The sequence below is a fragment of the Balaenoptera borealis genome (genome assembly GCF_965194805.1).
Source record: "Balaenoptera borealis genome assembly, chromosome: 20".
NCBI classification, from domain to species: Eukaryota; Metazoa; Chordata; class Mammalia; order Artiodactyla; family Balaenopteridae; genus Balaenoptera; species Balaenoptera borealis.
The window spans coordinates 18,702,389-18,727,788 of record NC_138879.1 but is presented as its reverse complement, the minus strand read 5'-3'; the positions used below and the strand labels follow the sequence as shown (position 1 = coordinate 18,727,788).

The following is a 25,400-nucleotide window of genomic DNA, read 5'->3' as shown; positions in this document are numbered from 1 at the left end:
TGAATTCATTCATGGAACCCACATTGTTGATGCCTCCCTTTCCTTGCCCTTTCCATCCAATCGTCTTTAAGATCTATCAATTCCCCTTCCAATACATCTAAGCTTTTCCCACCACCAGTCTAAGCCTCTGTCAGTTCTCTAGGCAAATGCGCTGGCCTTTGATCTTCACTCTACAGCTCTTGCCTGCTTTCAATCGCCTCCTTTTCCCCCACAATACCAAAGTAAATGTTTTACTATAATTCAAAAAGATACATGCATCCCATGTTCATAGCAGCACTGTTCACAATAACCAAGACATGGAAACAACCTAAATGTCCATCGACAGATGAATGGATAAAGAAGATGTGGTACATATATACAGTGGAATACTACTCGGCCATAAAAAAGAACGAAATAATGCCATTTGCAGCGACATGGATGCAACTACAGATGATCATGCTAAGGGAAGTAAGTCAGAAAGAGAAAGACAAATACCATATGATATCACTTATATGTGGAATCTAAAATATGGCACAGATGAACCCATCTACAAAACAGAAACAGACTCACAGACATAGAGATCAGACTTGTGGTTGCCAAGGGGGAGGGGGAGGGAGAGGGATGGACGGGGAGTTTGGGGTTGGTAGATGCAAACTATTACATTTAGAATGGATAAACACCAAGGTCCTACTGTATAGCACAGGGAGCTATATTCAGTACCCTGAGATAAACCATAATGGAAAAGAGTATTAAAAAAAGAATGTGTCTATGTGTATAACTGAGTCACTTTGCTGTACAGCAGAGATTGCCACAACACTGTAAATCAACTACACTTCAATTTAAAAATAAATAAATAAATAAAAATAATTTTTTTAAAAAGTAAATGTTTTAAACATAAATCAGATCATTTCATTCGCTTTGTTGCTAAAACACCTCCTAATGGTTTCCCATTGCCTAAACTCTTCCCTGTGACCTGAGACCTTCTAGAATCTGGTCTCTGGCCTTTGCTTCAGTCTCACAGCCTTCCAGCCATGCAGCCTGCTTTTCTGTTTTTCAAAGATGCCAAACTTGTTCCTGCCTCAGGGCCTTTGCACTGGCTGTTCCCTCAGCCTAGAACAGTCTGCCCCCAGGTGTTAGCAGGGCTGGTTCCTTCTGGTCATGAGAGTTTCAGTTCAAATGTCACTTTCTCAAAAAGTCTCTGACCACCCAATCCAACGTAGCCTCCACCTACCTCCCCACTCCCTTGCCCTCCCTCCCTCACTTACATTATCCAATTATATAACTCAATGCTTGTGACCACATGAAATTTTTTTTTACATTTTCTCTTTCTTTTTAACTGATGACATACACAGACGGCACAAATTTTTCAAAGTACAAGAATAAAAAATGTCCCTCACTTCCCTGTCACCCAGACACACAATTCCCCTTCTCCCCAGAGGCAACAATTATTTCCACTTTCTTATATATCTTTCTAGATACAGTCTCTAAAATAACAAACATAATATATACTCTTATTTTTCCTCACATGAGGTGATGTGTAAACACACACACACACACACAAACACACATACCGTTCTTATACTTACCAAAAATATCATGAAGGCTTTGCTATGTCAGGACATTATAAATCTGTCCCATTCTTTTTTTTTTTTTTTTTTTTTGGCTATTGAAAATAATGAACAATGCTACCATGGACAGCTTTGTACTTACCCCATTTTGCACTTGTGTAGATATACCTAGAGATTGTGTAGATATACCTAGGAGAGAAATTGCTGGTTAGAGAGTCTATGTAAATTACCGGATTACAGGGTATGTATATTTTACACAGTGCTAAATGATCCTACATAGTGATCATACCAATGTGCTCTTACATTAGCAGTGAAATTATCTTAGTCTTTTATTTGGTACTCATTTATTGTCTGTCTCCCTCCTCTGACCATGAGAAGGATGGCACCTTGTTCATCACTCTGTCCCCAGAGACTTGCCCGTGGTAAACTGCAATACATATTTGATGAATTAGGAACCCTCATTGTAGACTATCCTCCAATTTTTATTCTAAGAATATGGTCAGTTTGCCTATGAGCCCTCAGCACACTATAATGTTTGCTTTGTCTTTCTCCTCCCTGGACTGGGAAGGATTTCTGATTCACCTATTTTTTTCCTAGTGCAATGGCTGACACCCAGTAGGGCTCAGTAAGCCTGAGTTGAAGGAATGAATCAATGACTTTGCAGGCTGTGACTCACATAAGAAACCAAATGCAAGTTAGGAAGCAGATTAAGCTGAGGGGGCTCTGTGGGGAAGGAAAGGAGGGTCTCTGTGCTGAAAAGTGGGGAGATGGAGAAGCCTGATAATTGTGTAGGGCTCTTCTGGCAGGAAAAACTCTCAAGAGATGTCCCAGAGAAACAACACCTCATCTCCCACCAGGACAACATGACAGATGTCTCCACTGCCCTCTCCACCTTTAACATAGGATTGTTTTCTCCATCAGGTAGCCATGAGTTTTCAAGGACCTATGAAATGTTTGAGACATGAACAAATTTTCAATGTTAGCTCCAAAATACAATAAGAAAACTACAAAAAAATAATATTTATTAAATATGTACAAAATGTAACAATATGTCAACTATTTACAGCAACTCAATTCAACTATATATAGTTACTTATAAATTTTTTTAATGTGGGTGTTGCCACATTTTAGTATGTTTGATATAATATAGGATGAGTCTTCCAAAATTGGAACCTTAAAAGTTTTAAAAGAGCTCTATTTCTACCTTGGTGTTCTCTCAAAGGGAGAATTCCTGCTTTGTCCGTATTTCATCCTCTTTAATCCTAAATTTCCTCATCTTTAAATGGGGATCCTCATAAAAAGGTTCATCCAAGCGTTACAGTAAGGACAAAATAAAATAATGTATTATAAAAGAACTGATCTATCACACAACATTGTAAATAAACTATACTTCAATTAAAAACTAAAAAATAAAATTTTAAGATTAAAAAAAAAAAATGAACCGATCCATCAGATGCAAAGTAGTATTAGCACTCTATTGTTTTCCATCAGCTCCTGGAGGGCTGAGTGGTTGTTTTGTTCATTTCAGCTTCCCAATCAGTATCAACTGGGTGCCCAACTCCAGGGGACACTATTCATGTTATATTTAACTGGAAGAGACACCATTCACAGAAAATATAATGTGAATGAAGCACCCCTGAGCGCCATTCACAGAACATACAATGTGAATGGTGCCTCCTGGAGTTGTGCCTTGCCACCTTGGTGCTAGGGCTAAGTGCTCAGGAAATGTTTGCCAAACGAGTGAATGAATAGAATCCAATTTTACTTCCAGCTCATTCCACCTCCCAGGATAAAAAGTTGACCAGGGGTGAAGAGAGTGGAGAGGAGGAAAGGCAGTCATTAATCTACACACACACTAATTATGCATCTAGCTACAAGGCGTCAATGCTCCAATGAGACAGGTGTGTGTGTTTGTGCTGGTGGTAGTGTGGGGAGGATGGGTGATACTAAAGCGAGTGTTCTCCTGTTCCCAAATATCCTCCTGTTAATTTTTCTTGAAATAGGACACCTCTCCTATCTCAGCTTGGTCTGAATCACACTGGTGATTTGACAGCCCTGGTTTGGCACCCAAATTCTTACGGTGAATTACGTTGTTCATTTACTTAAAAAAACAACAAACACAAAAGCAAAAACAAAAACAAAACAAAAAAAACACAACGCGTTCTTAGCGAGCGCCTACCCTGAGGCAAATTCTGTACTAGTGCTGGTAGTAGAGTGGTAAACAAGACAAAGAGACCACTGTATGTTATAGCACCCTCCAGGTGTTATCACCCCCAGAAGTAGTGTTTAAGTTGAGACTAAAAGAATCAGCAGGAGTGATAGCAAGAGTGATACAGACGAGGTAGAGCCACGGGGCTTGAGAGACATGACCCCTTGAGGGGAGTCTGGGGCAGACGAGTGAGGGAGACCAGTAGGCAGGGGCCAGATCGTGCAGGGCTTGTGGAGTTATGATTTTATCTTGAGGCAAGTGGGAGCCAGTAAAGAATTTTATGAAGGAGGATGACATGGTCAAATTTGAATTTTTGGAAATAGAGCATGGGCTGGAGGGGTATTAAGTAGAAGTAGGGGGATGTGTTAAGAGGCTACTGCGGCTGCCTCGGCGACAGATGATGATGTCTTTAACTAGGGTGGCGGTGCCAGTGGAGATGGAGATAAATGGACAGTTCTGGGTACATTAGGGAGTGGAAACTCGACAGGGCTGGGGACAGAAAACTAGCCCTACCTCAAATAAAGAGGCCCTGGAAAAGAAAGAAGACGGGTATTGATAAAATACCACTTTATTTTGCTTCTTAACCCACCTGGTGTCTCCCCTCCCCTAACCCTGACGTCTGTTATATGCAGATAACACTACGGCGAGGGGCGGGGCAGGCGCCCAAAAAAATCCGGGAACTTTAATTTAAACTGGGGTGGACTTCAGCGGAGAGTAGATGAAAGAACACAAGGCACTTCCGGTTACTCCGGATGTGAAGATTCCTAAGCTCCTCCGCCGGCGGAGGGCCAGGGTGAAGGGATGGCCGGGCGGACGGTGCGGCTGGTGCTGCTGGTTGGGGTAGCCGCGCTAGCAAGCTGCTCCCAGGGCGATCGCGAGCCGGTGTACCGCGACTGCGTGCTGCGGTGCGAGGAGCGGAACTGTTCTGGGGGCGCACTGAAGCACTTCCGCTCCCGCCAGCCAATCTACATGAGTCTAGCAGGTAAGCCCCACCCCGCGGTAGGCCCCGCCCATTGGACTTGCCCTGCCCCTTTCGCCCCCGAAGACCACTCTGCAATCTGTACCTTAGTTGCTCCCCCGGGTCCATTGTGAGTGTGAGTGAGTGGAGCCCCAGAGTGATTAGATAGTCCGTCAACCAGGAGCTTCATTTACTTTTTATTTAGTCAGTCAAATGGGCATTTACTACCTCCTGGGTACAAAGACCTGGAAGGACACTGAAATCAGACCAGGGTCCTGACTTCGGGGCTTACAGTCCCCAAGGGGACTTCAGCCTTCTCAAGTGCAAGGGAGAGGATGATTTGAGCCCCAGAGGACTCTTAGATTAAGTAATAGGGAGGAAGGAATCGTTTCTGGCTTTGAGGAGGTGGGGGCAGTGATTATCTTGGAACATTCTCGAGAGGAAGGACTTCTGGATGGATGCATTAAATTTAGGCCTGTGGCCATAGTGGGCACTTACTTTGTGGCAGGTGTCAAAATAGTTATTTTTCACAACAACCCTTTGAGGTCAATTCTCTTAACCTGATTTTTACAGATGGGGAGACTCAGAGAGGTTAAGTGTCCTGCCCAAAATCACACAGCCAGTAAGTGGTAAAGTGGAGTTTTTAGTTCTGGCCTGTTTGACTACACGTTTCTTCTCTTTACTATCCCTTTTCATACCAGACAGAAAGAACAGAGAGTGGAGGCCCTGGACAGATATGGACACATCCAGCAGCTTGGTTTACTCAGGGAGCAGGGTGCATGAAAAGGAGTAGTGGGAAATAAAGTTAGAAAGGCAATATGGGGCCTTAAAAGTCAGACTGAAGAATCTGGGCTTCATTTTCATAGATGGGGTGTAAAACGGCAAGGGTTTCTCCCTGGTGAGTGAGAGAAAATCCTGTGTTCAGGAAAGGCAAACATAAACCCAGGTATCCACAGATGAGTCCATCAGATGCCAAAGTCTCCATCTTGTGTGAAAGGAAAAGAGAAGAAACATCTCTACTTGCTCACTGTACACTCCTACCCCCTAAAACACACACACACATGCCTTTCCCTTATGTATATTTTACACCATCTCTCATCCATCCAAGCAGGAATCTAGAATTTTCCGATTTCTTCTGGTTCTCTCCAACCTGCAGGACCTCTTGGCCTGTGTTTGAGCTTGGGCCCCATTCGAGCTCTCTCTGTGCCTCCCCATGCTGGGGAGTTCACCAGGCCATATTTATCTGTTTCAGGATGGACCTGTCAGGATGACTGTAAGTATGAGTGTATGTGGGTCACCGTTGGCCTCTACCTCCAGGAAGGTCACAAAGTGCCTCAGTTCCATGGCAAGGTGAGTTGGAGGGTCAGGGTAGGTAGATGATGGGAGTAAGATGCCTCTAGTTGGACCACACTGTCCAAGCAGGCCAGGGTGTGGGGTGATGAGTGTGTGTTTGGGGCAGGTACCTGTTTTTCTCAAAATATGCTGGTTATCGTCAGATGGGGACAATGTGTCCTGCCTCTGGATTTGAGGTAACAGGATCTGGGAGGCTTTGGAGTCTCCTCAGGGAGTGGTCCTGGGCTGCTTAGGGTGGTTGAGATGCCCACCTTGCTACAAAGACAAATTCCCTGAGCATCCCCCTGGCACACTTTCTGTTGCTTCTTCAGTAGGAGTCTGGATTAAAATAATAATACCCCCTCAGATTGCCCAGCGAGTCACAGCTTGCTGATGCCTTTTGATCCAATATGATCTTGTTCTGGAGTGTTGAGCTTGGCAAGAATTATTCTCCCCAGTTTGTCACAGAGTAAGCTGAGGCTCAGAGGGCTGTGGTTAGTGGGAGAGGAGGGATTAGGACCTGTGTCTTCTAGATGGCAGGTCTATGCTATTTCCACCAGGCCATACTGAGCCATCCACACTGCCCCGCCTGGTCTCCCCAGTGCTGTGAGTGCTGGCCAGGATAGAGGGATAACCCTCAGCCACGGACTGCAAGGGAGTTCGTTGATCTGAAGAGGGACTGCCCCTGAGGCTTTGGCCAAGGTCCAGAGCTGAGGAGCGGCTGGGGGCCTGGTGATGCAGCAGGTCAAGCAGAGGTAGGTTGGACCAACTGGGCGTTGCTTGCTCCTCAGGCCCCCTCCATGTGCTCCTTTTTCAGTGGCCCTTCTTCCGGTTCCTGTGCTTCCAAGAACCAGCTTCTGCTGTGGCCTCTTTCCTCAACGGCCTGGCCAGCCTGGTGATGCTCTGTCGTTACCGCACCTCCGTGCCAGCCTCATCCCCTATGTACCCCACCTGCGTGGCCTTCGCTTGGGTAGGTAACCTGGCAGGATTCCTGCTCGACACCCTCACCCAGCAACGAGGAACTCTTAGATCCCCATTATCACCCACCTAGCTTCCCCTCTGTTTTCCAGGGTTAAAGTTGCAGCTATGGGATGGTCGAGCCTGGGGAGAACAGGGAAGGTGCTGAATCAGGCCTTCCCTTTCTAGCAAAGTCCTAGGTCAGGCTGTTTGAGAGAGAGGGAGAGAGGAAAGAAACATTGTTCTTGCCGTGAAGCAGGAAGCTGCTAAAACACCCAGCAGGGCAGTTTACAAACACAGAAGGGAGGTGGGTGGTAGGGAGCATGCGGGGACCACAGGTCTTTCCAAGGACCCCTCTGCAAGGTTCAAAGCACTGTCAACCCCAGCTAAGGCCTGGAGGCAGTAGCAGCCACAGCACTCCATCTAGAGCTCAGTGTGGTCTTAGACCATCCCTGGAGAAGCTGAAATATGTTCCATCTGAGTATCCAGAGAGGTCTCTGAGCTTCACAGAACGGCTGGTCAGAAGAGCCAGCGTCAAGAGCCTGGAGTTGTGTGAGAAGCAGGGACTGTGGTACAGAAAGGAGCCACAGCAACCTTGGGGAGGGTGTGAGAGTCAGAGGTGGCAGTGGATGTCTCTAGACCAGAGCTACCACTGTGAGCCTTGGGGAAACAGCCCACACTCACTCACCTACCTGCCATCAAAGCAGCCACTTGTTCATGTACTGAGCACCTGCTATGTGCCAGGCGCTTTGTTGGGTGCAGGAGATCCACAAGTGTATAAAAACAGACGGGTCCCTGCCCTCTGGTACTAATCACATAAGCACACAATTGAATATAAAAGGACAGCTATGAACAAGTGCAGTGGAGGATAGATGTGTGCTGTCGGGGTGTGTGATGGGGTCTAGACCAGTACAGGGCAATCCAGGGGAGCCTTCCCTGAGGAAGGGGTGTGTGAGGTCAAATCAGAATGATGAGGGAATGTGCACTGACAGGACAGAGTGCAGATTATATGAGGACCTGAAAGGCCAGGAGGCCAACCAGGCAGGAAGCTGGGAGGGGGGTTTGAGGCGGGTGGGCAGGTGGGCAGCAGGTGGAGCCTGGAGATGGACGGGGATGGAGAGCCTGGAAGGCTCAGTAACACTTTGGATCTCGACTGTCAAAGCCTCATGAAGCAATGAGGGTTGGAGAGAAGGGGCTTCGTGAATAGATTTGCTCTTCTGGCTACTGTGTAGAGACCAGGTTGGAGCGGGCAGGAGTGGATGCGGGGCCTAGTTGGTAATTTTAGCATAGGGCACAGTAGCGAGACTAGAGAGGTGGCCCGGGTCTTGGGAAGGAAGGTATGAAAGAGAAGTATGTTTGAGCTATGTTTTGGAGGTGACATTAAAATTTTTTAAATGTATTTATTTTACAAACAACTACATAGCTGTTACTGTGTGCCAGGCACCATTCTAAGCATGTTATAAATATTAACCTTGTTAATAGCATAACAAGCTTATGAGGTAGGTAGTATTATTGTCCCCAGTTTACAGATGAGGAAACCCAAGGACTGGAAAGGTTAGATAACCTGCCCCGGAGCCAGGGTTTGAATCTAGGCATCTGGCTCCAGAGTCTACAGTCTTAACCATCTTGGCTGTGTGGATAACCTAAGATGGGAAGAGAGGAATCAAGGATGACCCCTGCGCTTCTGCTTAGGAGACGGTGATAGAAACTGTGGATGCGATCACCAGGGGGGAACTTGGTGAGAAGAGAAGGGGTCTAGGATGGAGCCTCGAGGAACCCCAAAACTTAATGGCTGAATAGAGGAGAATGAGCCAGCAACAGAGACAGAAGGGGTGGCCAGAGGGGTGGGTGGAAAATGAGGCCATCGTGTGGTTGGGGGAGCCCTGGGACAAGGACAGGAAGGAGAGAGTAGGCCGTTCTCCTGAACTCTGCTTCAGTCAAATAAGATGAGACTGAAGGCCGCCCCTAGATCTGGCGACCCTGAGATCTCTGAGGACCCTGGGGAGACTGATAGCGTTGGGGTGCCGGAAGTCCAGGCCAAACCTCACACTTGAGAGATGGGGACCGGAAGGAGGGCAGCAAGGAGGCTGTCGAGCCTCTGGGTAACGTTGCTCCTCCCTAACACTTTCCATTCAATAGATATTAATGATTTTTATCCGTTATGGAACACAGATTACGTGACGGGCATGGTCCTCAGTTCTGTACATACATTTTCTCACTTAATCCTCGTAATACCACTGTGAGCTTTGTGGAAGGCTCAGAGGGGGGAAAACCTGCCCCAAGTTAACAGCTAACAAGGTAGTGAATAGTGCAGACAGGCTGGCACCCAGGGCTGTCCGGCTGCAGGGCCTGAGCACCTAGTGCCTCTCTGGGCTGTCTCCACGTGCTGTGCGAAATGCTTATGGAGCATCTGCCGTGGGTGGAGAAAGGGGTTAGCACTTGTGGTGTCTGAAGCCCCTGCCCCAAGGAGCTAAGCCAAGTGGGAGGTCCAGGTCCTGCCAATCTGGGCGGCAGGATGGAGGCAGAGGTGAGGAGGGCTCAGGGAGAGAGCTTTGGGAGCTGTGAGGTGGGGAGATCATATCGTCTGGGGGAGAAGTCTTTCAGGGAAGCCCAGAGAAGAGGAGAGGCTTCATCCGGGATTCGTAGGCCTGGTCAGGCTTAGACGTGTGCACGTGGCAGGAGAGGAGGTTAGATTCCAGCATTCCAGGCTGGGGGCACAGCAGGAGCAAAGGTGCAGAAGCTGGTCAGTGTGGGGCCTAGACAGGCAACCTTGGGAAGGTCAGCCTGACCACAGCGTGGCTGGGTGAAGGGGAGGTGAGGGGGGTAAGATGAAGCAGAGAGGGCCCCAAGTGCCAGGCTGAGGGGCAAGGACTCTTGTGTAAGCAAGGGCCTGGCATCAGCCCAGCCTGTCACAGGCATGGGTGGGATAGAGCCACTACTTCCTGTTTTAGGCCTCACACAGAGAAGGGAATTTGGTCCTGGCAAAGAAAGCAGGAAGGGTGGGGAAACTGAGGACAGTACACCCGTCCCCTTTCCCTTGGGGTCTTCCAGGGACACTGCTGCCTGGCCCACCGCTTTACTGCCCCCTCGCCCATGCCCCTGTTAGCACAGGACAGCCCTGCCTGATCTCTCTGAACTAAACTCAGAGCCTCCTTGGGTAGACGTGCTGGTCTGAGGGTCCCAGCCTTTGTCTTCACGACATGTGCCAGAGGCCAGTGGTCACTTCACAGCTCTTGCCTTGATCTCCCTGTTTCTTGGGTCTTTCATCTCACTGGCATCTGCCACTCAGCTTCCTTCTTGGTGAGGATCATACCTCACAGGTGTACCCTGCAGTCCAGCGTGACCAAGGACCCTTAGGGACTGATCAGGAGATGTTAGGTTGAGAGAGGACAGATACCTGGGGCCTGTGTCACAGGGCACCCTACGGGATGTGGTGTCCTGGGACATGGGACCCCCCTTCATGCCACCAGTAGGCCCTTTAGGGACAGAGTCTCAGTGCCCACACTCCCTTTGATGATCCAGTTTGGATCTTACACTTGATCTTTAGTCCTGTGTACGTTTGCAAGCACGAAGGATCCCAAGCTCTGTGGAGGGTGTGGCAGTGGACTTTGTCCTGGGCTGGGTTTTCTGGAACAAGTGGGGCTCCTGATTTCTGGTGGGGTGGGGTGGGAAGGCCCCCTCACCTGCTCCAGGTTAGATCTTGGGGAGGGGAGTGGGTCTCAGTCTTTTTCTCTGGGAATTCGCAGAGTTAATGAAGCTTTGGCACAAGAAGTCAACCCCCGCCTTGACATTTAGACCTGGACTTAGGCTGGGCAGCAGCCAGGCTTTGGAGGAGCCCACCAAAACTCTGCCCTCCACAGACCTTTGGCTTCGTGCAATCAGGGGCCTCTGCTCTCTGCCAAAGCTGCCGGGCCAGACCAGTGCTCTGCCCCTTCATCCAACAAGGAAAGGTCCTCAGGGGTGGAGGTGAGGCTGAGGGTGCCGGGAAATCCCAGACTGTCTCTGCAGGATGATTCAGGGAGGTGGGGACTAACTGTACCCTACCTCTGCTGAGGAAACTGTGAGAAGAGACAGGTTAAGGCTACAGCAGAATGGTGGCTAGACTTCAGGAAGGACTTCCCTACAGTCAGACAAGAGCCAGTGGAACAGGCAATGGCAAGAAATCAAGGGATCCTTTTTGATGGTGGAAAAAGCCCCCCTTCTCTAGTCTCCATCCACTTCTTGCCCACTTCTTTCTCAGGAGTGAACTGGAGCCGGCTTGCCCTGCCTGAGGCCTCTGGGGGGGCCCAGGATGGCAGCAGGCGTCATATTTAACATTCTGCCTCCCCCACTTCTGAGACACCGAGCTATTTAAAGACCCACTTGTCCCCACCTCGGTGGTGTCAATGACAGCCCCGAGCACTGGGGCTTAGTACTGGGGTCGAATTCCTGACAGATCTGGCTCCCTTGGCATCCAACCAGTTTCACGGCTGTGATATTTTTGTCTCAATTTTCCTATTTTCCAACAGACTGAAACAGCCTCCTGCTCTCCCTCCGCCCAGCCTTCCTCGTCCCCCACCAGTTCCACCCTCGTTGGCAACCTGCCCCGCCTCCCCCTTTCCTCAGTGTTTACGCAAAGTTCTTGGCGTCCATCACCCTCCTGGCCTGTCTGATTGACCAGTTATCCCCCCGGCCCCCCCATTCTACTCAGGCTTGGCCGAGGAGTCTGGGAGCAGCCGTACACTTGGGCTGTCCCTTCCTTCCACGGCCCTCTGTCCCTTCGCTTGAGTCTTGATGACAAACTCGAGTGAAGAGAAGTAGCATCTCTTCGGTGCATCCTGGTGGGGTAGTGGCTCAGGAGCAGGGAGGCGGGGCCTCTTCCTACAGCTGAGGCGTCTGCGTTCTGGGATCAAGAGACCCTGGGGCCCCGTGGTTTGCCCTGGAACACTGTGACCTTTGCAGGGGGTGGGGGGTGTCAGGTGAAGGGAAGTGGTAGGGGGTCAGTCCCTGGACACGATGAAGGAAACTGACATTTCTGGGTTACCTAGCGTGTGCCAGGCCACAGCAACAGCCACCACTTACTGAATGGCTCCTTTGTGCCCCGTATTTTGCAGACATCGTCCTCACAACCCTCTTATGCAGTGGATGCTATTATTAACCCCGTTTTGTAGGTGAGGCAGCTGAGGCTCAGAGAAGCTGTTATTTGCTCAAGATCACACAGCTGTTTAGGGGCCGAGGCAGAACTTGAACCCAGAGTCCATCTCCGTATGGAGGCTCCAGACATCCTGCCCCCAGCCTGGAACTATGGGATGAGCCTAGGCAGTTGTGGGGAGACCGCCCCTTCTCGGCCTAGACCTCCCTGGCCGGCAGGGAGTATGGGAGGCAGACTTGGGCTCTTTGGCCTCAAGTCTGTGAAATGGTGTGAGGATCCCACGCTGGTCAACTGGTCAAGGTGGGGCGAAGTAACTCCTAATGTTTAACCCTGTTCCTGGGCACTGCGCTGTACACTGTACTTGTATTGCTCATTAAATCCTTATCAACACTATGATTATTCCCATTTTACAGATGAGAAAACTGAGACACAGCGAGGCTAAATAACTTGCCCAAGGACACACAGGAAATGCAGAGGCAGGATTTGAACCCTGGCAGTCTGGCCCTAGGGCCTGCATTCTTAATGACACTATCTCCCAAATCTGTGGAGAGGGTCAGAAGAGGAGCCCCCCCATAATGGGACACTCCCCAGGGGAGAGGGGACTTTTCAGGGGTGCAGAGTCCAGGCTTCAGGTGGGTCTCTGTAAGTGGAAGGCCCCCTGGGGAGGCGGTTGGACAGGGGACCAAGCCACCCCCACCCCCATCCCATCCCTAGCCCTGTGCATCCCCCCCAACCTCCAGCCACCACTTAGCTCAGTCCTCCTGTCACCTCCCCCTTCCTGCCATGGGTGACAAGGAGGCCTGGCTGGCTGCCATTCCCTGCTGCCTTCCCCACCACCTCCCCCTCACGTTGGCTCCAGGGCCACTCTCTTCCCCAAGGATGTCCCTGTTCCTCGCCTGCCCAGGAGACCTGGCCCATGTGATCGCCTGGGCCCCGTCTCCAGCCCCGGGCCTGCTTCTCTCCCCACGCTGACCCTGAGTATCACAGACTCTGCAGAAGCAGAGTCTGAGAAACGACTCTGTCCTGTCCCGTTTTCCAGCCTCCGGACCATGCCTCCATTGCTGTCTCTGGGGAAAGGGTAGCACCAGGGATAGGACAGGATGGCTGTCCTCAGAGGAGGAAGCAGCCTGACCTGGACTGATCACCTGACATCAGGGCTGGAAAGGGGACAAAGGATCACTTTGACCAGCCCCTGATTTGTCCCAGGGGGAAGCTCGGTCCCAGAAGGACAAAGCCTGTGCCCAGGTCATGAGAAGCATAAGCAGCAAGAGTCAACCCTGGACCCGGGCCAGACAGGCTTACACCGGACTCCCTGAGCCTCCAGAGACTTCCAGCTTTGCAGTAGAGCCCAGGCCTCCACCCCATTGCTCTTCCCATTTCCTCATAAGCCCCCTCAAGCCTGCATTAGGGAACTCATCCTACCCTCTGACCTTCCTTCTGCATACATACCGGATGGAGAGTGGCTTTTTTTTTTTTTTTTTAAATACGTTTATTTATTTTATTTATCTTTGGCTGCGTTGGGTCTTTGTTGCTGTGCGCAGCTTTCTCTAGCTGCGGCAAGCAGGGGCTATTCTTTGGTGCGGTGCGCGGGCTTCTCATTGCAGTGGCTTCTATTGTTGGGGAGCACAGGCTCTAGGCACCTGGGCTTCAGTAGTTGTGGCACACGGGCTCAGTAGTTGTGGCTCGCGGGCTCTAGAGCGCAGGCTCAGTAGTTGTGGCGCATGGGCTTAGTTGCTTGGCAGCATGTGGGATCTTCCTGGGCCAGGGCTCGAACCCGTGTCCCCTGCATTGGTAGGCAGATTCTTAACCACTGTGCCACCAGGGAAGCCCCTGGAGAGTGGCTTTTTACCCTGCTCCCTCTGTCCGCTGCCTGGCCAATTTTCCTGGTATACTGGACCCCACCGAGCAGCTCCTGGCCTTTACGCATCTCTGGCAGGCCTGTACCACCCTAGCGCATCCATCTCCACCTCCAGGGCATTCCAGGCCAGACCTTGGCCGTTTCTCCCTTTGACTGGTTTCCCAGCCCTCCAGTGTGTGTATCTCCACCCCAGCCCACCCTTCTTTCAGTACGTTGGGCTTCTGCTGTGGACACAGCAGTCCCTGAAAGAAATGCCAGCACCAACTCCCACGAGAGGTAGGCCTCATTTGCAAGATGATGTGTGCTCTCTCCTTGCAGTTAATTTCCAGGAGAAAGGCCTCCAGCGTTCCCTTGGGCCCTTGCCCACCACTGCCCCTCCAGCCCTGCTCCGGCGGCCCAGCTGGGAGGAGGCTGGGCTCCGTTGGCCAGGCTCCTCCTCAGAGACTTGGCCCCAGTGGGATCTACTTGATCTCCCTCCCTCGCTTGCTTGCTCTGGACACACCCCAAGCTGGCTCGAGCCCCTCCACCCCACCCACTTCATTCCCGCCCCCAGAGGCTGAGGTCACTGGCTCGCCTGGCCCGGGTGGGGCTGTCATGATCACCTGCCAGTTGGGGGAGGAGGTGAGGTTCCCCGGGGGCTGTTGTGTTAGCCACTGAGTAACCGGGGAACTTGACTCTGCTGGAACTGGTTCCCAGGCCAGGCCGGAACCTGTGGAGGCTGCAGCCCCCGTGGCCTTGGGGGTTCAGGGTGGTGGGAAGCTGAGCCTGAGGGACCCGGGCTGGGTGGGGGTGGAGGGGCCCGGGCTTGTCCAGTCCATGGGCTCCAGGGCCCAGGGGAAGCATGCTTCTCAGCTCTGTAGATCCCTTTCCCCAAAGTGAGATGGATGTGAGCCCTCTGGGGGGTCTTCCCCACCTTGGGGCACCACACTCACCAGCCACTTCCCTCCTCAGGTCTCCCTCAATGCTTGGTTCTGGTCCACAGTCTTCCACACCAGGGACACCGACCTCACAGAGGTGAGCGCCCTCCCACCCCCGTTTCTGCTGGAGACAGTCCCCGGAGGAGCCAGGAGAGGTGGGGCAGAGCTGGCTCTTCGTTCTCTCCTAGTCCTCGTACTGACTCGGTTTACGGAGCACTTGCTGTGCGCGGGGCGTTTTAAACCTATTAGTGCACTTGAGCCTCACTTGACCCTCGTGAGGCAGGTGTGATTATTGGCTCTTCTTAACCGATGCGGCAGCTGAGCCTTGGGCGGGGTGAAATCACTTGCCCAGCATCCTGCAGCCAGTGAAGGAGTGCAGTCCAGACTTGAGCCCACAGCTGCTGAACTCCAGACCACACTCTGAATTCTGTGCATGCGCTCACGTTCTGGAGTCTTGGCGGGCACCCTCTACCAATACCTCTAAAGCCTTGCTGCTGAGCACACTTTTTTTTTTAAATTGTATAATGTGAATACAAGAGTCAGTCTATTGAATTCAGGCATGAAACAGCGATAGGCAAAAGGAGCACGAGACATGTCTCCACCAGCCATAGGCCTAGGACTCCCACGTTAGACGCTGGCTGGGCCTCTGCCACCCCTCCTGCCCCCATCCCTAGTGGGTCCTCTCTGGAGCCTGCCCTCCATGAAGCCTTGTCTACCGCCTGTTGCCCACACACTGGTCCCTCATCCAGCTCTCCTTGTCCTCAGAAAATGGACTACTTCTGTGCCTCCACTGTCATCCTACACTCAGTCTATCTGTGCTGTGTCAGGTGAGCCCGCCTTGGCTGCTGTGCGAGCAAAATCAGGCCCTGGGGGCAGAGAGGGGTCGCCGGTCTCTCCCCTGGGGGTGCTGTCCCAGGGCTTTCATCTTGCACGTGCATACGCTCCAGACAGCTCTGGATAGGGACTCTGTGGTGGGATCAGGGGCCCTGGCTCTTTCCGAGGACCTTGGCAAAGGCCGCCAGGAATTGGAGGCCTGCCCTGCTAGCCTGTTTTGATGGGGGAGAGGGGCAGCGGCTCCCCCACACTGCTGCTGGCGTGAGGGGACGCTTCAGGGAATGCTGCTGCGGGGGTGGGTCACCCTACATCTGAGCAGCTCTGGGTGGCGGGGCAGGACCGTGGGGCTGCACCGCCCGGCCGTGGCCAGTGCCTTCCGGGCCCTCCTGCTGCTAATGCTGACGGCGCACGTCTCCTACCTGAGCCTCGTCCGCTTCGACTATGGCTACAACCTGGCGGCCAACGTGGCTATCGGTGAGGTGGGACAGGGTCTCTGGGGGGGCTGGACCATCTGCAGAGCTGCTGGTTTGGGGTGGAGGTGGGCATTGGTGCTGTTCCCAGAGAAGGAGCTTCTAGAGAGACCCTTAGGGGGAGGGAAGGGAAAAGAATTGGGGGTGGGAGAGGGGGGAGGTTGGGAGGAGCCCCTGAGGGGGGCCCTGGGGTCACAGAGCATGGGGGCTAGGAGAGACTTTGGGAGGAGAGAAGGAGGTCCGGGAATGAGCTCTCCCCGCCCCCACCCGCACCCAGGCCTGGTGAACGCGGCGTGGTGGCTGACCTGGTGCCTGCGGAATCGGCAGCGGCTGCCCCACGTGCGCAAGTGCATCGTGGTGGTCCTGCTGCTGCAGGGGCTGTCCCTGCTCGAGCTGCTAGACTTCCCGCCTCTCTTCTGGGTCCTGGATGCCCACGCCATCTGGCACATCAGCACCATCCCTGTTCACGTCCTCTTCTTCCGGTGGGTACTCCTCCCTGCCTAGTGCTCACCTCCTCCGTGCCCATCCTTGCCTGCTTCTTAGAGGCCTCTGTGCACTGGTCACCCACTGCCCGCTCGCCTGCACCACCCCACCCTGCCCCCAGGGGACGCTCTCAGAGCTGTACCTCAGTGGGCTCCTCCCTCGGCCCACAGCTTTCTGGAAGATGACAGCCTCTACCTGCTGAAGGAATCAGAGGCCAAGTTCAAACTGGACTGAAGGCCCTGGAAGCGGATCTGCCCTCTTGGGGACCCTGTCCCTCCCTGCTGGCTCCCCTTCTTCCCCCCCGACCACCGCCACCCCAATCCTTGAGATGACTTTTTTTCCTTTTAGCGTCTTGAAGCTGGACATGGAGGGTGTGGGACCAGAATCATGTAACCTGCCCACCCCCTTGCTCACCCCCACATGGCCCTCACAGGTCTTGGCGTCAGTTCAGACCTGGCCTCATAACATCTGGGGCTGGAAAATGGGCAACCCCTCTGGTCCCTGGAGCTGAACTGGGCTAGAACTGTGTTCTTAGCTCCACCGAGAGGAGGGCTGCCTCCCCCTCCCCATCAGCCTCCTCCTCCCATCCCCTCACTGCCTGGGTGGTTCCCAGAACCCTCCGTCTAGCTGGGAGACTAGGTACCACAGGCCTGTGGGGATATAGTGGGGTCCCCTTCTGTTACCCCCGTGCCCTCCTCCGGGGCACCACTAGGTGGCACTAGATGCTTGCTCTTTGGCTACCCAAGTTTCAAGGCAGGTCTCATTCTCCCCATGGGATCTAGAGGGACCAAGCTGTTGGGATTGGGGAGCAGTGTCACCCAGACTATTGCCCCAGTCAGACCCCCAGGAGGCCTCACCACACTCCCTGTTCGGGACCAGGACCCCAGAGAACCCAGGACAGGAATCCCTCTGGCCCCTGTGCTGCTGTTCTGGTTGGGAGCCCGCACGTGAGTGTGTAAGGGAGACCAAGTGTGTAGGTGACGGGATGGTGGACACGGGCCTGGGGTGTGTGGGATGCTGGGTGGGGCAGTGTGTGTGAGCATTGGCCTTGTGCAGTGTGGAAAGTGGGGGTGTATGTGAGTGGTTTTGAAGTGTGGTGTTGGGGGGCAGGCGGGTTAGTGTGGGTTAGGGGAACGTGCAGAGACTGAGTGGAAGTGCAGGGGAGTGTGAATGCCACGCAGTGGGGGGGAGAATCAAATCATGTCGACAGCCGTTTACTGAGCACCAACCCTATACACAGCCCCAGGCCAGGCAGAAAGCCAGGGTGCCCCCAAGATCTGGCGGGGGTAAGGGTGTCCAGGCTGCATGTGTGTATATGTGTTCCTTTCTTTTGCCCTCCTCTTTACGAACCTCATGGGGCTTCTGCACAACCCAAGATCTCCCCCAGAATCAGCCCCTTGGGAGGCAGAGGGAGGAAGAAAAGTGGGGATCCTCCTTGCCTAGACATGATTGGCCAGCCCCTACCCCAGTGCCCTGCCTGCTAAGCCCCTTTGCCACTGCCTGACCCAGGGGAGGGAGGGGGCAATCTGGGTGAGGAGGGGAGAAGGCTTTGGCTGGGTCTGGTTTCTGGTCTTCCCAGAGGCAGGCAGGGGCCGTGCTCTACCTACACCCTGGTAAAAGTGACCCCTGCCAGTTGCCAGCGGCCATAGCACATTCCTGCGCCACAAAGACAGAATGTGGAGCTCCAGAAACTCTCCATCCAAAGGCAGTCTCTGTGACTGGAGCAAGGAGTCTGGATTCTTGCTTTTTCTCTGCCCTCTTGCCTCTCCCTGTGGGTAAGGGCGCTGAGCTGGGACTCCAACCTCAGGGACTTGGGTGACCTGTAACTTCTTTTGATACTAAGAACTATTTTAAGGTAGGAGGGTGGCAAGGGACATTCTTAATAAACCAATTCTCAGACTCACCTACCCTTTTCCAGCTCATTTGTGTAAGTAGGGTGGGCTGGAGGGAAGAAGACAGAGCTGGCTGGAGGCAACGGGCAGATGGCGTCTCTACCTAGGCCCATGGGAGTGGGGATGGCAAGGACCAGATTCAGGGCAACAGCAGATCTGGATGGAGCTGCGGTCCCGCTCGTAGTGGGGGCTGGGAGAGGAACCTGCTGCCTCTTCTTCCCCTCTGACTTCCCTTGGCCTTTGTGCCTGGATTGTAGCACCAGCCCCTGCAAGCTCTCCTAATTACCCCCTTCTCCTCCCCTTCTGGGCTCCACTAAGCTCCACTATTATTTATTTGTTCCTAACCTTTCTGAGCTTCACCTGCAAACAGGATAACAGGACCTGCTGCCGAGTGTGAGGACTGAGTGGGCCTAGCAGGTGCCTGGCACACAGCAGATGCTGAGTGAGTTTCCTCTGACCCTGGCTTTCCTTAGTTTGGGAAGAATGAGTGTACGGAAACCTACCTTCATGGAAGCTTGTGGAAAAAAGGCCAGGGTTGATGCCTCCCATACGCCCACAACACAAGAGAGAGCTCTGGGCCCTTGTTGCTTCCCAGGAGAGCCACAGACTGCACTTACACTAACCAGCATGGACTTATTTATTAGGTGCCACCTCAGATAACAGGGCATCTAGGCGGGGGAGGACCGCCGGCACTGTGCGCACTGGGGCCTCACACCCCCACCTTCTTCCGGGCCCAGGCGAAGAAGATGCCCTTGACATCATCTACGCCTGTCCGAAGGTGGGAAGGCATGATGTAGGTGCGCAGATCCCTCACCTCATAGCTGCTACGCACCAGGGCCTCCCTCACCTCCTCCTCACGCACTGGCACCACTGCCAGCCTGGCCTCCCCAGCCAGGTACCATGACTCCTCCAGGGCCCCGATGAGGAGGAGGTGCCCCCCAGGCCTCAGCAGTGTGGTGATGTGGTCCAGGGCCCGCTGGAAGCTGGCAAGGTCCGGACTCACAGCCTCTAGGCAGAAGGCGGAGACCAGGGCATCGGCAGGCAGGGGCGCCAGGCTCCCAGCGCCCAGGGGCTGGGGCTGGTGCACGTCGATGGGCAGGATCCGCTTCACCCTGGCTCGCAGCTGGCACTCCTTCTCTTGGCAGGATTCACTGTTTGACTCAGAAGGCAGAGTCAGGACCAGGGCTCTGGACTGCCCACACCCAGTTCTCTGTTGCCTCCCACCAGCCACTCCGTGGGAAACCCCCTGCCCAACCCTCATGCCCCCCGCCCTTACCCCTTGCCCTCGATGAGACAGACATGCCGGCTGTACACGCTCCAGTCGAAGGCCCCAGGCTCGTCTCGCAGCCAGAGCCCCAGCTCCTGGCGGTTCACCTCCAAGAAATCTGTCATGGTGATGTCGTCGAAGTGGGCGCAGGCGCTGAGCAGCTGGTATATAGTGGGGCCTGAACCAATGTCAATGAGGGTGCGTCCAGACACCTCACCTGGGTGGGGCAGAGGAAGCAGGTCCTGGTGCTAGGCCTGTGCCTGCAGCCCCCAGCCTCAGTCACAGCCTCCCTTACCTGTGGCTTCTTCCCGCTCTGTTCCTTCTCCCCCTGGAAGTGTGTCTCTATCCGGGAAAAGCACTAGCTCTGGAGTTAGACTAACCAAGGTCTGAGTCCGGCTCCAACATCCGCTGACTTTTACCTGGGGAAATGAACTTAACCTCTCTGTGACTCAGGTTCCACGACTCTAAACTCTAGTCACCTACCAGTGAGGATGAAGTGGGGGAAGTCTCAGGTGCCTGGCAGCTTCTCTCCTCCGCCTTTGCCCCTCATTCTGCATTCCCCACCTCACGTCTCAGTTCTGAGTGTTCTCCCCTCCTGACCCTCTCTCCCCACGACTCTCTCCTCTCACTCTCACGTGAGGGACGCTGCTCCTCTTCCTCTTCTGTTCTCACCTCTTAACTACCTATCCCCGTCTGGCTCTCGCGTGCGCGCCCCTTTGGCTCCCTGATGCCTTCTTGTCCTGTTTCCCCGCGCTCACCGGTGGCGAAGGTCTGCGCCAAGCAGCGCAGCTTCCAAGGCCCGACGCCGTCGGGGCTGCTCAGGTCCCCCCGAGGGGGCGCGTAGTTGTTGCGGAGGTAGGCGCGGGGCTCGAAGCGCTGGTAGGCCGAGGCGACTGCCGCCCGGCCCGGGTCTGGGTCGGGGGCCGCGCCCGCAGCGTGACTCAGGTCCGTCCCGCTCATGCTGCTGCCGCGGCCGCCCTTGTCCCCCGCTCGCCTTTATCTGCGGCCGGACCCCCGCCCCGACCTCTCTGATGCGGGGGCGGCGGCTGAGCGATGAGCCGCCCGGGGCCACGCGCGCTGCGTTTCCCCTACCCCATCCATCTCCGTTACTGTCGGAGCAGCAGACACACGGGGGGAGCATCCGTCCCCGCCCCTGCTCCACAGTTGCTCCCGGCTGCCCTCCACCCTTTGCCTCACCTGCCCTGGTCCAGGGCCAGCTCCCGCGCCCTGCCCCTCAGCTTCGTACCCCCAGACTCCTTAGACCCCTGCGTCAGCCAGTCCCAGCTCCTCCCTGTAGCTCTTCTCCAGCTCCGGCAGCCATTCACCCCTTTTGCCTGGCACCCTTCCCTTCTTTTTGGCCAGGGTTCAAGCTAGCCCTTTCCCCCGTTCCCAGCTCCCAGCGCCAGGGACACCTCCGGGACACCCTGTCCAACATCCACTCCCCTTTCTTAGTGAGGTCACCCCAACTCCCCTTCTCTGCCTCTCCTCTAGGCCTCTCTTTCGTCCCCGTCCTCCAGCGTTCCCCCCGCCCCCCGCCCCCCGCCCCGACTCCAGAAAGGACAGTCCGTTCTGGCCTCCGCCACGGTCGCCCCGGGGCCCCAGAGCAGAGCTCCGGCCCCGCCCGTCAGATGGCAGCGACGATAGGGCAGGCGAGCCGGGATAAAGCACTTAGCAGACGGAACAGCCCGGGCCCTGCAGGCTCCCAGCCGCGTATCTGGGGGCCGCCGAGGGCGGAAGGCTCGGGACGTTCCCGTCATGTCCGGGGCGAGGGACCCAGGTGAGGACGGAAGAGCGTGGGGAGCCTTCTCCAGGCTGCCAGGGGTACCAAGGGACGCGATCCGAGCCTTCGGGCGCCAAGGGATTAGGTGTGTCGCCTGGTCTGGAGTCTGACCCTTCTCATCTCCCAGCCCACACTCCAGCCCCCTCTGGGGGAGCAGGGCCAGGGCAGGCCTGCAGATTGCTTGGCACTCCAGGTACCAGGCTGTCAAGATGCCAGGGTCTCCCTTCCTATCCTCCCAAATGGGAAGTGGATTCTGCGGGGCCATCTCCATGGTCTTCCTGGAGTGGGACCCTCCTCTGGCTAAGTCTAGTGCCTCTCGGCCCTGGGTAGGCTACCAGCGCCTGGCCTCCTCTGTGCCACACCCTTACCCCCACCTTGTCCCAAAGGGGAAGTGTCTTCTTGTTGGGCCAGGCAGCCAGGTTGGGACATGAGTCACCACAACAGCTGCAGGGGTCACAGACAGGAACCTGACCCCCACACACACACACCCTACCCCCAAGAACCCACCTTGGGCTCCCAGGGCAGGGAGGGTGGAACACCTGACCCCAGCCAAGGATTGATTCTGTCTGGATTCAGAACCAAGAGAGAGGTCAGCCTTGGGGTCACTGACCCCATCCACACCCTGAGGCACAGCTAAGGACAGTCCCGGTGCCAGCCCCTTCCGTATTCTTCGTGAGGTCATTTAAACAAACCCTGGATGCCAACTGGCCTCCTGGGCACTGCCCAGTGCCAGGGGACTGGACACAGAGGCCAGGACTTCAGAGCAGAGTCAGGGGGACTGGACGGACAGCCACCCTGTTTATAGCTCTGTCCCTGCAACCCTCCCCCCCACCCCCGGGAGCATGGGGTGACCCACTAGCTCTGCCATATTTAGCTCAGATGCAGGGCCTGTTCCCAGAAGTGAGCATGGGGGGGACACCAACGGGTGGGCCCCTCAACCACCAGGAAAGAGACGAAACTCTGGCATGTGATTGAGCATTTATTGCAGCGCTAACAGAGGGTGCTGGGGTCTCCACCTTGCTTCTGCCCTCTTCACGTCCCCCTCCCTCCGGTCTTCTCCAGGCCTCCTTCCCTGAGCATTCCAGATCCCCTTATGCTTTTTCTTCATCCTTCTCTGCAGCTGAAATCTGGACTGGGGTCACTCCTCTCAGGGACCTCTTACCCTCACCAGCATTTTCTGCCTTTCCTCCTGGGGGTACTCGGCTGTGCTGGCCCCCAGCTCTCCACCCTTAGTGCCCACCGTCTTTGCTCCCTCCCTGTGGGAACTCAGGAGACCCAGGCATCCTGGCCTCTGGCTCCCACCTCCCCTAGCCCCCAACTCTGGGCAAACTACAAAGCTTCCATGGCCAACAGCTCCCCTCCGTGGTCCTAGCCAGGAAGGGCCCAGCCCAGGGCAGGCACTGTGGAGCCCGAGTCACTGGCCCTCTCAGCCTCTCTGTGCTTCCTGGGACATGGAGCGAGACAGAGTGCGACACTGGGCGCCGAGCTTGCTGACAGGCACCACAGGGGGCAGCTGCTTGGTGATCTCGGCCACGTCCTGGCGGTCCACACACTGGCCACCCAGGGCTGCTTCCAGTGCCAGCAGCTCCCGCAGCTGGACGGGGGTGTCCTTGCGCTCCTCCTTGGTGGCGCCCACCTTGGCAGGGGTGAAGATGGGCAGCGGCAGCATCCGCTGGTAGGGCAGCTGGTACTCCTGCAGCCCGCGGCCCAGGATGCCCATCCGCATCACCAGCCAGGGGGAACGCTGCACCAGCGCCTGGCACTGCCCCTGCTGGTGGTAGGTCTCCCGCCACTGGGCATCCTCCTCATGCAGGGAGCAACTGGGAAGGAGAGGGGAAGGGGACACTGAACTCCTGAGAGCTGTTGCCCTCCAGTCACACGCTGAGTGGCAGGGCCCCCCTAGGACTGCCAGGATCTGGGGTGCTGGAGGGGTGACTCCACTTTGCTCCCCCCAGCGGGAACTCTCCTGGCCCCCACCCCCCGAAACTTCTCCTGGGCTTTGTGCTCCGGCCTCATAAGGCTCAGGAAGGGTGCTCTAGGGGAGGGGAGGAGGGACGCCCAGCTGGCCAGCACTCACCCCTCCTCAGGCCGCGTGGACAGTGTCAGATCCTTCCACTCAGCCCAGAAGGCCTCTCGGCACTCACAGTTCTCCTCGGACACCTGGCAGCTCAGCTCTGAAGTGGCCATGATGACCGCTCACTCGCTCTGGGCTCTGTTCCTCCCAGGCCCTTTAAATAGCCCCCTCCTCCCCCTCCTCCCCCTCCTCCAGGGGCTATTTTCAGGCCCTCTGGCGTCAGATGCTATAAGCAGAGCCAAGACTCACTGCTGGGGGACTCTGGGCCCAGGGCGGGGCTTGGGGTACCTGGACTCTGGCTGCCCCCAGGTCAGAGGTCAGCTTCTGAAGAGCTCAAGATGCTCCCGTGGGGGCGGGGGTCCTCAGCGCGACACCTCCCGGTGTCTGACACTCCTCAGACACCGTCTGGGACCAGGCACGTGCCCAGCCTCGTGCCACCTTGGCACTTGCCCTCTGCCCCACCCCTTCCCCTAACCAGGGAGGACAGCGGCTTGTCTGTAAACAGAGCAGGAACAGCAGGAACCAGGCCCCCTCTGGGCTCTGTACCAGGCCATCGTGTCCTTCCCCACTGCCTGGGCTCAAGGGCATATCCCCTGACCACCCCCTCAACAAGAAGGGACAGTGCCGCCACGTCCTCGGGCATCCGCACCTGAAGGCCTGGCCCCCGACCACCACCTCACCAGCAGGGGCAACGGAAGTTAATTCCACACGTGGGATCCTGGACGCCAACCTTTGCCAGGTGTTTTCCTTTCCCGTCGGGCCAGTAGGGTGGGGGGAGCAGATGTGGGAGGTGGCCCCAGCTCTACCCCAACGCCTCAGGTCGGGTGAGACGGGAATCCAGGGGCTCCAGGGAGTGGCAGCCAGATCTGGCTCTAGCCCCAAAGCAGCCATAAATAGGCTATGTGACTATGGGTCAGCTTCTAGCCCTCTCTGGGCCTCATTTTGCCCCCTTTCTGTTCACAATGGCCTTACCAGAAGAGTTCTGGGTCCTGCCAGCTCCAGGGTGCCACTGGGCAGGACCTGGCTCTCATCCCCAGGGAGCAGGCCAGTAGGAGGGCTGCCAGGACAGTCCAGCACCGAGAGCAGCGGCACGTGCTGCTGGAAGCTGGCACACAGGGTGGAGGGCATGGGGGAGGAGGAATGAGGGCGTCACTGAGCGGACAAAGCAAAGGGCACCAAGAGAGGCAGGGACAGGAGCTGAGATGAGAACCTAGCGGTAAGGCCCTGGGCACCCACCTGGGGCAGAACTGCATCCTCTTGATTACTGAGCACTACACCTGATTCTTGGTATCTGTTAACCTTACAAAAGCTTTTATAAAGTAGGAAATGGAGGCTCAGAGAGGTAGATTTGCCCAGGGTCGCACACCTAGCCAGGACCGAGAGGAGACTCCGCCCCCACCCCTGGCTCTAAGCAAGTCAGCTCCTCGGGAAGCCTGAAGGCAGGGAGGGAGGAGGGCAGGTTTTCCAGTGGCCCCAGTGTGATGGGGCAGAGACGGGAGGTTAAGTGGAGCCCAGAGGCCGGGATCCCGGAGGTGCATCAGTGACCTGGAAGGCCAGTCCCCACGTCCAGGCTCCCCCCAGACCCCAGCCTTGGGACCCCAGGGGCAACCAAGGCCTGCTGTGGGTACTGCCAGGTCTCTCCCTACCTCCCTCCTCCCAATCCTGGGCTGGAGACCTTAACCTGACCTTCC

General features: G+C 55.2%; 3 protein-coding genes across 15 annotated transcripts; 1 reads left to right on the top strand and 2 right to left on the bottom strand.

Moving 5' to 3' along the window:
• Window positions 1-2,234: 2,234 nt before the first annotated feature.
• Window positions 2,235-18,599, top strand: PGAP3 (post-GPI attachment to proteins phospholipase 3). Of its 12 annotated transcripts, XM_082372172.1 has the most exons (10): window positions 4,601-4,738; window positions 5,288-5,336; window positions 5,967-6,064; window positions 6,864-7,016; window positions 14,311-14,613; window positions 14,944-15,006; window positions 15,675-15,736; window positions 16,081-16,217; window positions 16,491-16,695; window positions 16,867-17,195. In XM_082372172.1, the coding sequence occupies exons 2-10, from the start codon at window positions 5,288-5,290 to the stop codon at window positions 16,928-16,930; spliced, it is 1,134 nt and encodes a 377-aa protein (XP_082228298.1). In that variant the 5' UTR covers window positions 4,601-4,738; the 3' UTR covers window positions 16,931-17,195. The 12 variants fall into 12 exon arrangements, 9 of the variants coding, with proteins under 9 accessions (XP_082228302.1, XP_082228303.1, XP_082228296.1 ...); XM_082372170.1 differs by lacking the exon at window positions 5,288-5,336 and having other exon boundaries at window positions 4,186-4,738; XM_082372173.1 differs by lacking the exons at window positions 4,601-4,738; window positions 5,288-5,336 and adding an exon at window positions 4,775-4,844.
• Window positions 18,600-18,699: 100 nt separating this feature from the next.
• On the bottom strand, window positions 18,700-22,464 carry PNMT (phenylethanolamine N-methyltransferase). 2 transcript variants are annotated; one of them, XM_082372180.1, is made up of 3 exons: window positions 22,143-22,464; window positions 19,865-20,072; window positions 18,700-19,739 (listed from the first exon to the last, which is right to left on the bottom strand). In XM_082372180.1, the coding sequence occupies exons 1-3, from the start codon at window positions 22,315-22,317 to the stop codon at window positions 19,298-19,300; spliced, it is 825 nt and encodes a 274-aa protein (XP_082228306.1). In that variant the 5' UTR covers window positions 22,318-22,464; the 3' UTR covers window positions 18,700-19,297. The 2 variants fall into 2 exon arrangements, with proteins under 2 accessions (XP_082228306.1, XP_082228305.1); XM_082372179.1 differs by lacking the exon at window positions 22,143-22,464 and adding an exon at window positions 20,614-22,111.
• A 137-nt stretch (window positions 22,465-22,601) lies between these two features.
• On the bottom strand, window positions 22,602-23,871 carry TCAP (titin-cap). The gene is made up of 2 exons (XM_082372181.1): window positions 23,713-23,871; window positions 22,602-23,455 (listed from the first exon to the last, which is right to left on the bottom strand). The coding sequence occupies exons 1-2, from the start codon at window positions 23,820-23,822 to the stop codon at window positions 23,062-23,064; spliced, it is 504 nt and encodes a 167-aa protein (XP_082228307.1). The 5' UTR covers window positions 23,823-23,871; the 3' UTR covers window positions 22,602-23,061.
• Window positions 23,872-25,400: the final 1,529 nt, after the last annotated feature.

Coding starts and splice junctions, on each gene's coding strand:
- PGAP3 (XM_082372170.1), top strand. CDS start 4,558: ATGGCCGGGCGGACGGTGCGGCTGGTGCTGCTGGTTGGGGTAGCCGCG. Junction 15,007..15,674: donor GGGACACCGACCTCACAGAG/GTGAGCGCCCTC, acceptor CCTTGTCCTCAG/AAAATGGACTACTTCTGTGC. Junction 15,737..16,080: donor GTCTATCTGTGCTGTGTCAG/GTGAGCCCGCCT, acceptor GTGGCGGGGCAG/GACCGTGGGGCTGCACCGCC.
- PNMT (XM_082372179.1), bottom strand. CDS start 20,815: ATGAGCGGGACGGACCTGAGTCACGCTGCGGGCGCGGCCCCCGACCCA. Junction 20,073..20,613: donor GGCGCAGACCTTCGCCACCG/GTGAGCGCGGGG, acceptor TGCCCCACCCAG/GTGAGGTGTCTGGACGCACC. Junction 19,740..19,864: donor TGTCTCATCGAGGGCAAGGG/GTAAGGGCGGGG, acceptor TGAGTCAAACAG/TGAATCCTGCCAAGAGAAGG.
- TCAP (XM_082372181.1), bottom strand. CDS start 23,822: ATGGCCACTTCAGAGCTGAGCTGCCAGGTGTCCGAGGAGAACTGTGAG. Junction 23,456..23,712: donor TCCACGCGGCCTGAGGAGGG/GTGAGTGCTGGC, acceptor TCTCCTTCCCAG/TTGCTCCCTGCATGAGGAGG.